The following is a 12,945-nucleotide window of genomic DNA, read 5'->3' on the forward strand; positions in this document are numbered from 1 at the left end:
ACGAAAAATCATATGAATACAAATGTTTGCACCGTGCGAATCGAACCCGCGACCATCTGAAGTAACGCTGTGCTATACCGCTAGACCACAGAGCAGGGGCAGATCTACCTATGGGCCTCTAGTCCCACTGAAATGATATCTAGAATATAAAAAGCTATTATAAGGTTAGCAATTCTGCGATCAACCAACAAGTGCGTCTATGTCTATTTTGAAGTTGAGATATAATTTACCTAAATCGGGGAATTTCAAGCGACCTGAAATTCGTTCCTTTCAATAGAGGCGTCTTGTTGGTGATCGCAGAATTGTATTTATAATAGCTTTTTATATTCTAGATATCATTTCAGTGGGACTAGAGGCCCATAAGTAGATTTAGCCCAGGGCCCCACAAATTCACGACCGCCCCTGCCACAGAGGCCGTCATATATTAATTTTATATAAAAAAAAATACATAATGTATATTAATTCACCCCAATCAATATTCGACGACGCAAATCTTATTTCATATCTATAATCTTAGATTTCAGATGAAACAGAATCAGTAGTGTAGACGCCTACGTATCAACCGGTCGTACATTAGATAATCGTTGTAGAAAAAGGCACGTAAAATATTGAATAGAATAGAATAGAAATAGAAATTCATTTATTCAAATAAACTTACAATGAAACACTTTTGAATAGACATCACATTTTTTAATCTACCACTCATTCGGAAATTTATCTCATCACAAAAAGAACGAGAAAGGCACTTGTGTGTTGCACGTTTAAATAATTTTATTGTTACTTTACATTTTTAAGTTGAAGTGTGTGATACAAATTACCAATTAGCACTAATTTTATTAACAATAATGACTTTTAACAATAAAATGGCTGTTTCTGTTGATGACAACAAATTGAGAATATTCAAGCTATCGTATAACCTTATCACTCATGTCTTAATTGGTATCATCATCACCATTACATCACTGTTTGTGTTCACTAATGGGATTCCACTACAGGGGATGAATCTGCACATTCTACTTTGCACTGTTGGGGCAAGTATTTTTTATCTTGTAATACTTTTTTAATATATTATCAATACTGCATCTGGGACGGATGCACCCAAAGATTTTTGGGGCTGCAGCCCAGGGCTCCGAGGATATAAAGGCCCCCAGTCCTTACTGTAACGATATGTCGAATATAAAAAAAAATTCTAGAATGTTAAAAAACTAAATACGGTTGGCAACCCTGAGGTCAACCAACCCATGCAAGTGCACGTCTATCGAAAGGATCGGGGAATTTCTGGTCGCTTGGTTTTGGTCGGTGTATTTTTTTAGTTGAGTTATATAATTAGGCCTACCCCTAAGTAGATTTAACCCAGGGCCCCACAAATTATTATTTTATTTATACCCTTTGATAATAGAACCTTAATAATAATAAATTATGGTCGAATTTCGATCACTAGTTCAGTTAATGTTTTCGATCGAAATTCAAATAAAAACGTACAAAAAAAATAACAATAAACTTTCAAAAAACGCGAAACACACAATAAATTTAAAAATATAACTTATCTTTCCTTTCAGTATCAACTTCTGATGGCCGAAGGTTTCCTCTGTCTAGTTCCAGAGAACTCTTGGACCCTGACAATCAGTCTGGTGAACAAAAGGCGCATACATTGGATCCTACAGGTTATGGGTTCGAGTCTGGCGATAGCAGGCAGTTATATAATTATGGAGCTTAAAGAAGCTCATTGGGAGACTTTACATGGAAGTTATGGTTGGTTTTTTAATAGCAAACTGTTTACCGTAACTTAATGTATTAATGCGTTAAGTAGTCTAGTTTCTGTTATAAGTTTTGGATGTCCTGGGTTCGATTCCTCGCATGCTACAAGCATTTGTAATTATTAGTCTAATTGTTATTTATTTTTATATTAATAATAATATAATCTCAGGACAATTCACACAGCGCCATCTAGACCAAGCTAAGCTAGCTAAAGCTTGTGTTACGGGTACTAGACAACTGATACAAACACATAGATATATTTTTTTCGTAAATACATGCATATTATACATAGAAAACATTTAGACCGATACAAACAATCATACTCATGAATACAAATGTTTGTGCCGTGCGAGGATCGAACCCGCGACGTTCCTACGACGTTAGAACTAAGGCTGTGCTAAACCGCTAGACCACTGAGGTCATTAATATTTACAATAAAAAGTATGTAAGTATTTATATCAGTTGTCTAGTATCCATAAAACAAGCTCTGCTTAGCTTGGGACTATATGGTGTGAATTGTCTATAGTTATTATTATTAACTATGAGGTTTTTAACCTTGAGTAATGTTTTATTCTCTCATACAAACTTTCATTATTAATTTCATACCATTTTTTTTAGGATTAAAGATAGTCTATACCCCTTTTTGTAATTAATTCAATCACATAAAACTTTAAGATCCATTCAACCTTAGTGTAAAGCTAACAGACAGACAGACAGAGAGACATATTTTCATTACTTAATAAATTTATATTATTGTGTCGCAATATGGTTGTAGATCAGATAAGGGTCGGAGTTTGATCACTACTGGGGAAGGTTATAACGCTTCCGGTAGCGGTGGTAGTTTCCACACTGAATATTTGTGGTCTCACACATGATAATGGTAGCGGAAAAAATCCATTAAGTACTTAAATAGATTTACGACGACTTAAATCGAGGTTCGAACCCCTAGGGGTGCTCTACTAAAGTCGTATCTTCCAGGCGGAAGTTAGCCTTCAGCCGCTCCATAAGTCCTTCCGCGGGTTTGGAGTGCCATCTGCACTCGCCCCGTATCGTCCAGTGAAGTTGTAAAGGTCTGCGGTCAAGAGCGTTAGAGTAGTCCGAAAAAAGAGAAATAGACTTCCGCAAAATAACACTTAATTCTTTAAAATATATACATTCTTTCACATTAATTCTAATATGAATAACTTGATTGACATACAAAATATTTTGATATTTTCTCATTTAATCTATTGCTAATCTATGCTAATAAATTTAACAGCCCAATACTTTGTTTTTGGACCCAAATTGTTACGGGGGCCCTTAAATGATAATATGTAATTTTAGATATACTAACATAGGCTAAGTACAATTGTTACTAACAAATTGGATCTCTGTTATCTGAATAAATAAATTTAAAATAAATAAAAATAAAAATCATTCTCCATTTCTTTTTAAAATTATTATAAGAACGAACTAGAAGGTTGAAATACAAATAAAAAAGATGAACAACTTAATATAAAACCCTACACTAAAGTATCTGGACAACATTGTAGAATAAGATCAGGGGCGGATCGTGAATTTGTGGGGCCCTGGACTAAATCTACTTAGGGCCCTGCCTAATTATATAACTAAAAAAATACACCGACCAGAAGCAAGCGACCAGAAATTCCCCGTTCCTTTCCATAGACGCGCACTTTCATGGGTTGATTGATCTCAGGGTTGCCAACCTTATCAGGTTTTTTACCATTCTAGATATTTTTTACATTCTAAATATCGTTTCAGTGGGGACTTGAGGCCCTTTGTATCCTCGGGGCTCTGGGCTGCAGTCCAAAAAGCACTTACGTAGATCCGTAAGATAAGAATGAGTAAGATGCTATGATAGTAATGATTATTCCTTATTATTAAAATAGTCATAATATCATCATCATCTGCTTCTTCCTTATCCCATTTATTTGGAGTCGGCGTAATATGTTATTCTCTTTCATTCATCTCTGTTCGCAGTCATCCCGTTATTTACTCCCTTTCTAACCATATCATCTTTTACACAGTCCATCCATCTCTTTTTCGGTCTTCCTCTACCCTTATAACCATCTAAAATAGTCATAATATATTTTGCATAAATTAATTATTGCTATAAAATCCAATCAGGCGTTTCTAAATTATAATTAACACAATCTAAATCGATAATTCTGTTAGCTTTGTTAATATCAGTCATTTTTCTTTTACAGATAATTTTGTTATCACCTTACAATTCAATTATGTTATTATAAATGGAATATAGAAGAGAAGATAGACTACCTTCTCTTCTTATATCTTTAGAAATAAGATTAAACTTATTATTAACTTCACTTTAAACATAATGTGATATATATACAGTTATTGTACGTCACAAATCTCCAATAATGTTACAGATTTTTGTATTTTCTTCGACATTATTAAATTATAAACATTTGTTTTCTATTTCAGGATTGGTAGCACTGATCTGTACGATAATCTCATTGGTAAACGGTCTAACATCTCTCTACGCATACGAGCTGAGTAAATATATCAGAATACCGCCGAATTTATCTAAAGTACCACACATTTTGATTGGAGTCATTGCATTTGTCACATCCTCTATATCGCTGTGCTACGGCTACGATATGTACTTCTTCAGAAACTGGTTGACTCCTCGTTTAGGGACTATATCCATTGTCTTCACTGCTACGTTCACTTCTATCATTATAATCAATCCTATGACCTTAGCTATTAATAAAATTATTAATATATTTAAAAAATAATACTCTGTTATCGAAATCTAGATTCCTGCATGTATTACGTCATCTACAAATGAGAATAGCATTCTCTATCTAAATATATATAACACAAAGGTTAACTCAAAGACTGACATAGTGATCTATCAACGCACAGTCCAAACCACTGGACGGATCGGGCTGAAATTTGGCATGCAGGTAGATGTTATGACGTAGGTATCCGCTAAGAAAGGATTTTGATTAATTCTATACCCAAGGGGATAATATCTGAGGGGATGAAAGTTTTTATGAAACTTTGTCAATTTTAAACCGATCGGGCTGAGGCTTTGCATGCATAAAGCTACTATAACGTAGGCATTCCCTAAGAAAGGATTTTGATAAATTCCACCCCTAAGGGGATAAATTAACGCGAGCGAAGCCGCGGGCAAAAGCTAGTGTTATAGTGCTTATATTAAGTTTATTTGAAGAAAGATTATTTGTATATATTTTAATTTCTATAAATACAATTCAGTGGTAATTTATACTCTTTGTTTTACTTGTCAGATTGAAATCGTAATTTTTTATCGTCTTTCGATCACTGAAATATGATCTAAAAGATAATCTGTAATAATTGGATGTTAATGTATTTCATACGTAGATAATCGTTTATTAGATAGTAATAACTTTAATAAAGTTAATATATTTAAGGCGAAAGACATTTATTTTATTTTTTATTTATTATGTATTCATACTATGTTAGCAAACAACTTACAAAGTACGTTAGTGAATTACAATTTTATTCATTCAATTCATATATTTATGTCTATCCACGTGCAGAAGCACTGGGTCCGCAGCAGTGCAGCGATGTCCAGTGTCTCTGGAGCGGACAGTCCGATATATTTGATATGATGTTTAGGAGGCTGTTTGCGCTCCCACGAATTCTACACATGTGATGCAGTTCTATTACGCATTATGGCTTCAAAACCATCTATACGCGCTGCTGCAAACATCTCTGATGCGCTACAGAACCGTATTATTACGTATCAAATGTAATCTGCCTATTATATAGGGTGATATCAAATTTTATTAAGAGGAAAGTAAAGGACGGTGACTGTACCAGTTTGAGAATCTTTCCACGATTTGAAAAGCACATTATTTTTGAGTAATAGACTACATATCTCTACAGTAATATACATAACTCATTAAAATATGAGCATGTATAATCTTTTAGTGAGTAAGTGGCTTTGTTTATTAAATATGATTTAACAGAAGTCTAAGTTTAAGAAAGTAAGAAAGATATATTTATTTATCGCATATAAAACAATCATACTACATATTACAAAAATTATAACTAATTAGTTATAATTTTTCTAATAAAATTTTAAAAATACATAATAGATAAATAGATTTGGTATAAGATCGATCAGACTAATATTTGGTCAAGAGCATTTATTTTCTCTATATACACAAATGGTTGAACTCTTTGAAAAGATCCCAGTGGATTTAAGTGCAATAGGCTAAATGTTAATGGATGATTTAAATCAGACACTGTACTACTGTACAATATACTTAGTTGACACACGTTTTGTTTTGCATTGTATAATAGAGAAAGTAAATAAAATGGATTTAATAATGTTAGTCCACCTTTTAAATGAATGAATTATAATGAAATGAAAAAAAATTAACTAAAACTAATTTGTTATAATTTTTGTAATAAAATTTTAAAAATACAGCTCCAACCAAATCGGTTTCCACTCAGCCTTGTGTCTGGGCTGTAATGGCCAAACGTTGATTTTCAGTAGAACCTTGTAGAAATTAATTTAAAATATATAAATTGTAATATATTATTATATGTAATGCTGCCTGCGTGAGCATGCGCTGTTGATGCTTTTGAGGTGTAAGTGTATGTTAATTAAGAGACTGATCTATATATTATATATATATAGACGTTTATTATAAACTAGAGATTGGGGCGTTTTCTATTTAACTGCCATGAAATTTTATATAATCCTTAGATAATAATAATATAATAATAATATTTCAGGACAATTCACACAGCGCCATCTAGTCCCAAGCTAAGCAGAGCTTGTGTTATAGGTACTAGACAACTGATATAAATACATAGATACTTTTTTTTTGTAAATAAATACATAATATACATAGAAAAACCCAGACCGATACAAACAATCATACTCATGAATACAAATGTTTGTACCGTGCGAGGAATCGAACCCACGACCATCGGATAGTAAAGCGGTGTGCTAAACCACTAGACCACCGAGGCTGTCAATAATAATCAATAATAATACTATATAAACCATTTACTACCTATTACATTACTTAACACCCTACAGATACAGGAAAGTAAATTTCTAAGTTTACTAGAATTAATTACATATAATCACATTATTTAAGACCTTTAAGATTTTATAAATTTACTAATCATACAAAGTAATCAATCATAAACTGTTTAAAAAACATAATAAACGATTTTTAAATTGAAATTCGTGGTTTAATTTTAACATATACATATATATATCCTATCTTCATTACATAGTATAAAACAAAGTCGCTATCGCTGTCTGTCCGTCCCTATGTATTAAATATTTAAAACTACGCAACGGATTTTGAAGCAGTTCCTTTAATACATAGAGTGATTCTCAAGGAAGGTTTATGTATATATGTACACCCGTGCGAATCCGGGGCGAGTAGCTAGTCTTTCATATAACTATGAATATAAGACAATTCAATAAGATTGGTCTAGATAAGAATGATAACATATTGTATCTGATACAGTGATATCTCCGTAAGATTTTATAACAAAAAAACCCATGGCATAGATTAGTAAAATGATGTTAAATATTATGATGTAACTCAGTGTTGGAAATATAGTGTATTATGTACAAGATCAAACTAATAAGTGAATAGATGAGCCTATTTGTGTAATCATGCAGTACAAAAACGATACGATAGCGCCCACGCCGTATCCGCGAAGAAAAAAAACAAAGATTAATGGAACTCATCAACTTAATGAACGAGGTAAATATTAATATTTATATGTGTAATGTTTACAAACATAGCTTATCATAAACCTTTCTATATAATTATGGCTTGGAGTAATCAGATGATTATTCCGTTCGGAACCAAGATGGAGATTAGTAATGTTGTATTTGCAGGTGATCTTACGCATGAGGAAAATGAAATCAAACAAGGTACGTGCAGTGATATATTTTATCAATTTAATAAAGAAAACTAACAAATTCATAATATTAATGTAGGTCTGTTACAGAGTCTTATGATATGTGAAATCTACCGTCAGTTCGGAATGATAAGAGATGAGAAGAACTGACAAGAAACTCAGCTCGGATTCTTTTCAAATAAATGTTGTTTAAAATAATATAGATTCATTTTTAAATTCAAATTTGGGTAAATAGAGTGACCACCAGCATATGCTATTGTAAAAGCAAATAGTCTAATCAGTGTTCGTAACCTGAACAGACCAGTCCAAGCAGCACCCGTTCACGAGTATGATGGATGATATATATATCTTATACATAGTTAACATAGCACCAATATCAATAGCAAAGGGATTAAAATTGGTGATATTTGACGACCTCGGTGGTCTAGCGGTCTGGCACACCGCTTTACGTCCGATGGTCGCGGGTTCGATTCCTCGCACGGCACAAACATTTGTATTCATTAGTATGATTGTTTGTATCGGTATGTTTTCTATATAAATCTATGTACTTTTATCAGTAATCTAGTACCCGTAACACAAGCTTTAGATAGCTTAACAAGGACAATTCACACAGCGCCATCTAGTCCCACTAGATGGCGCTGTGTGAATTGTCCTGAGATTATTATATTAATATTATTATAATTATATATTATATATTTGTTAGGGAAACTACTCTGCTACCAAAATGTTAGGGAATTTACTATGTATATATATAGGGAAAAATAGGTGGAAGCGTCAGTCACGTACCTGTATGGTTCTGCGGATTTCTTGGGCTTCAGGGTCTCGAAGATATCTTCGCTAGCTTTCCAGTTTCACAGTAGGTTTAACACAGTTCTAATTTATTTTAATTCACAACAAATGCGCGCGCGCGTCAAGGCCGCTGTACGGTCAGTTCAGTACTAGGTAAGGGAGGGGAAGGGAAACCGCGGGAACACAAACTAACGGACTCTAATATAATAATCTGTGCTTACGATGGTACAGGGTAGATTTTGAACAATATTATAATCTTAATAATATTATAAACGCGAAAGTTTGTATATGTAAATCACGAGAAGACTACTCAATGTATTTTATACTTCAGAATAACATGTAGGTTATAAATTTCCCGCGGATGAAACCGCAGGCACAGATACTAAAATAATCAAGAACTTACTCCCTTATGAAATCAGTTTCAATTATAATTAATTTTCTTGATAACTAAGCAGTGCAAGAATAGCTACCCGATCGCACTAATCAATTTATGAAGTCCTGATAATTTTTGGTATTTGATATTTATTTATTCAGTAACAATTTATATTATGTTTGAATGATTCGAGATAAAATTTTTTTTTTGTTGTATATATTTAAATTCATCAACAAATTTAAAATGAGCATATGCTATATAAAAAAAATCAAAAAAAAACAATCACAACCTGAACAGACCTCCACAAAAGCTTCCAATTAGCCAGCCATCATTTTCTTAAATTATATATAAATTTATACATGAGAGAACTAGTCATTTATATTATTTACAACATAAACTGTACCAATCAATTCATTACAATATTTAATTTACATTATTTAAATTACAATATCTTATCTTTAAGTTTATTTATTTATTCAGTAACAAATTAAAATTGTGTTTGAAATTATACAATTTTTGCTGCTAAGAAATTCATCAACACAATAAAATGATTGCTCCAACAGAAAATAATGCAACCTGCCCTTAAAAAGCTTCCAATTATGTATTTTCTTAAATTATATATAAATTTATACATGAGAGAACTAGTTAGACTGTTAGTCTGACTCAATTCAACTATTATCTTATCTTTACGTTTACATTCAGAGTCAACGTTATAGTTTATGCTTGCTTCTTCATTATCCAATATTTATATTTCAGTATATTTAAAAGGTAGACTAACATTTTTAAATTACTTATTATTTGCTTTCTAAGTATATCGTATTACAGTGTCTGATTTAAATCATCCACTAATATTTAGCTTATTGCACTTAAATCCACTGGGATCTTTTCAAAGAGTTCAACCATTTGTGTATATGGAGAAAATAAATGCTCTTGACCAAATATTAGTCTGATCGATCATGTACCAAATCTATTTATCTGCCAAATAGATTTACGTAACTGAAAAAGAAATTCTTATCAATTCGTTTATCTTATACGTGAGTCAATTCCCTTTCATTAAACGACAATACTTTGTAATATATAAAAAGCGAATCTATATTGATAACATTAATAATTACGAGCACTGTTTGATGGTTATCAATTACCTCACATTTGATATATGATTTGGTGTAACTGATTCATTAACACTATTAGATATTCGTTCAATCCGAGTAGGTACCTCGGAAGTGTCTTTAGTAATATTAGAAATGTCTAGTGATAGTGATGATGGAAGTGTACGATCGAATAGATCAACAACTGTGTTGGTTCCAGTTATTCCAGGAGTGGGTCCAGTTGGAGAACTGCCTGATGGGTATACGTTGAAGATTGTAAGATCTGTAACAAATTTGACAGCGCACATTCTCATTGGAGCTACAGTTGGGATTTGTTTATTATTTGGATTTAGAAATGGACTACCTTTAGACTCCACATCAATTCATATAGTTCTGTGTGTTATTGGAGTAAGTATTTCATGGTTGTGGTCCCTATTATGCTAAATTTATATTAGTTCTTTATATAGTGTTATCTGTGTATTTTTATGGCTTTCGACCTTCTTATTTCCTTTGTTTCGATATGGCGTAACAGTGTGTAATGTGAAAATGTGTTATCGCACGACAAAAGTTATTATATACCCTTTCATGGAAAAACTACTACAGATTCATCCAATGTCGTTGCGATCATCAGTAACTGGGATTTTAGCTTCCTCAAATCCAAAGTTCAATACATTTGGTATATTTTACTTTGTTTGATTGGGGTCATCTATACCAGTATAACAAATAGGTACAGGTTGGCAGGTTTCACGAACTTAGTTCAGTAGATCCAGAGATTATCCATCTATAGAACTACGGACCCAATTTAGATCATTCCTTGACCAATAGAAAGCTACGTGATTTGTTAGTGTCATAGGCTATATAATGTCACGTTATGACCAATAGGAGCGGGACTGTAACGAATAATGTTACAGAAACCGGGCAAATGTGGCGCAGACAAAGTTGCGCGGGTGAGCTAGTATGATAATATAGTCTAAGATAATTTATTTGTTACAAATTTTTGCCCACAACATGTGACTAAAATTAACTTATCCAAAAAGTTCTTCTCAGGTTCAAATACAACATGTGTAATACACAGTTATATATAAAATATAGACTACATTAGTCCAATTTATACAAATAATAGAGTTATATGTAAAATATTATGATTAAGCTTTGGCATTTATAATACTACCAACACTACTATATTATATACATACACATACATATACTAATAGTATCAATATACAATTTTGAAACTTATTGTTAACTATCGTTAATTGCAGTACCAGCTACTGATGGCGGAAGCAATATTGTGTTTATCTCCCGATAACTCCTGGACAGCATCCTACCGAGTCATAGACAAGCGACGCGCGCATTGGATATTGCAAATCGTAGGCTCTGTCCTTGCTATAACTGGAAGCTTCCTTAAATTTGCAGACAAAACCACCCATTGGAATAGCTTGCATGGCAAATTTGGTTAGTACAACTATCATAGACAAATCTGTTACCTTATCAACCTAGACTTTGTCGTCAGAGTTATGAGTTGTGTTACGTAAGTACCTATTTCATTGGTGACTGAAATTACTTCCTTGCTCACTTTGTAAGATATATTGCGATTGAAGCATGAGAGAAAGCAATGAAATTGCAGAAGAGGCATGACACCTAAATCTTTAGGAATGGCAATGGAAGAGTAGCATTACGGCCGCCTCATGATAAGACGATGCCCGTGGTACTCTTAATTTATGTAGGTGAAAGTTAATCATCAGGTGAGACGCAAACTCGTTTGTCGCCAATACTATTAAAAAATGTAAAATAGAATAAAATAGAAAATCTTTTATTCAAATAAACTTAATTTAAGCACATCTGAATAGTCACAGTTATCCTTTTCGTCTACCGGTCATTTGGAAAGCTTCTCAAGAAGAACTAGCAAGTATAGAATAGAATAGAAAATCATTTATTCAAATAAACTTACATTGAAGCACTTTTGAATAGTCATCACATTTTTTTTTCTTCTTGTGATGAGACAGCTTTCCGAATGAGCGGAAAGCTGTCTCATCACAAGAAGAACGAGCAAGAAACTTGTGTGTTGCTCTTTTAAATGTAACAGTTTTTTAGCATCCGTAACACAACCTATTCTTAGCTTGCTGCTAGATGGCGCTGTGTGAATTGTTGCAAATTATTATTATTATTCAGTAATTAAATTTCTTCTGCAACATTAGGTCATCATCATTGCCTTGCCTTTATCCCATTATTTGTGGTCGGCGCAGTATGTCATTCTCTTCCACTGCTCTCTATCGGTTGTCATATCTGAACATACTCTTCTTTTATTCATATCATCTTTCACACAATCCATCCATCTTTTCTTAGGGCGTCCCCATCCACATTCATATAAACTTTCCATAAGACATGATCCTCGTTCCTCCGCATAACATGCCCATACCAGCTCAATCTGCAACATTAAGTATAGGTACCTAATTGCAAAAGTTGTTAATTTTGAAATCTTCTCCTTCCAGGTCTCGTTGCTTTAGTGTTCACATGCGTGTCTCTAGTGAATGGGCTATCATCTCTCTACGCTTACGAGCTCCGTAACTTAATACCTGGTAATATCTCGAAATTGACTCATATTTGCTTCGGAACCGTTGCCTTCGTGGCCGCCAGCGTCAGCCTTTGTTTCGGGTTCAACAAGCAATTCTTTATCAACTGGGCCACTTTGCCATTAGCATACACCATAATGGCATTTACGGGTATTTTTACGTTAATTGCTATTGTGAGTCCATTTGTTACTTTTGTTAGAAAAGTTAGAAGGTAATGGTGAAATTGTATGGGATGTAGCACCGTGGTAGTTTTGCATCGTAATGTTAGAGTTATAAATTACTCACTACCCGCCCTGGCTTCGCTCGGGTGTACATGTATTATATATATAAACCTTCCTCTTGAATCACTTTATCTATTGAAAAAACCACTTCAAAATCCGTTGCGTAGTTTTAAAGATTTAAGCATACATAAGCACGGACAGGGAGTGACTTCGACTTTGTTTTATACTATGTA

General features: G+C 33.2%; 2 protein-coding genes across 2 annotated transcripts; both read left to right on the forward strand.

Annotated features, from left to right (window-relative positions):
* Positions 1-863: 863 nt before the first annotated feature.
* On the forward strand, positions 864-4,517 carry LOC131854725 (uncharacterized). Its single transcript, XM_059205861.1, has 3 exons — positions 864-1,031; positions 1,560-1,752; positions 4,204-4,517. The coding sequence occupies exons 1-3, from the start codon at positions 864-866 to the stop codon at positions 4,515-4,517; spliced, it is 675 nt and encodes a 224-aa protein (XP_059061844.1).
* Positions 4,518-10,074: 5,557 nt separating this feature from the next.
* Positions 10,075-12,706, forward strand: LOC131854732 (uncharacterized). The gene is made up of 3 exons (XM_059205874.1): positions 10,075-10,326; positions 11,181-11,373; positions 12,411-12,706. Exons 1-3 carry the CDS (start codon positions 10,075-10,077, stop codon positions 12,704-12,706), a joined length of 741 nt encoding a protein of 246 aa, XP_059061857.1.
* Positions 12,707-12,945: the final 239 nt, after the last annotated feature.

This window comes from Achroia grisella, unplaced genomic scaffold (genome assembly GCF_030625045.1).
Source record: "Achroia grisella isolate CSIRO2021 unplaced genomic scaffold, CSIRO_AGI_Agris_v1 utg1062, whole genome shotgun sequence".
NCBI classification, from domain to species: domain Eukaryota; kingdom Metazoa; phylum Arthropoda; class Insecta; order Lepidoptera; family Pyralidae; genus Achroia; species Achroia grisella.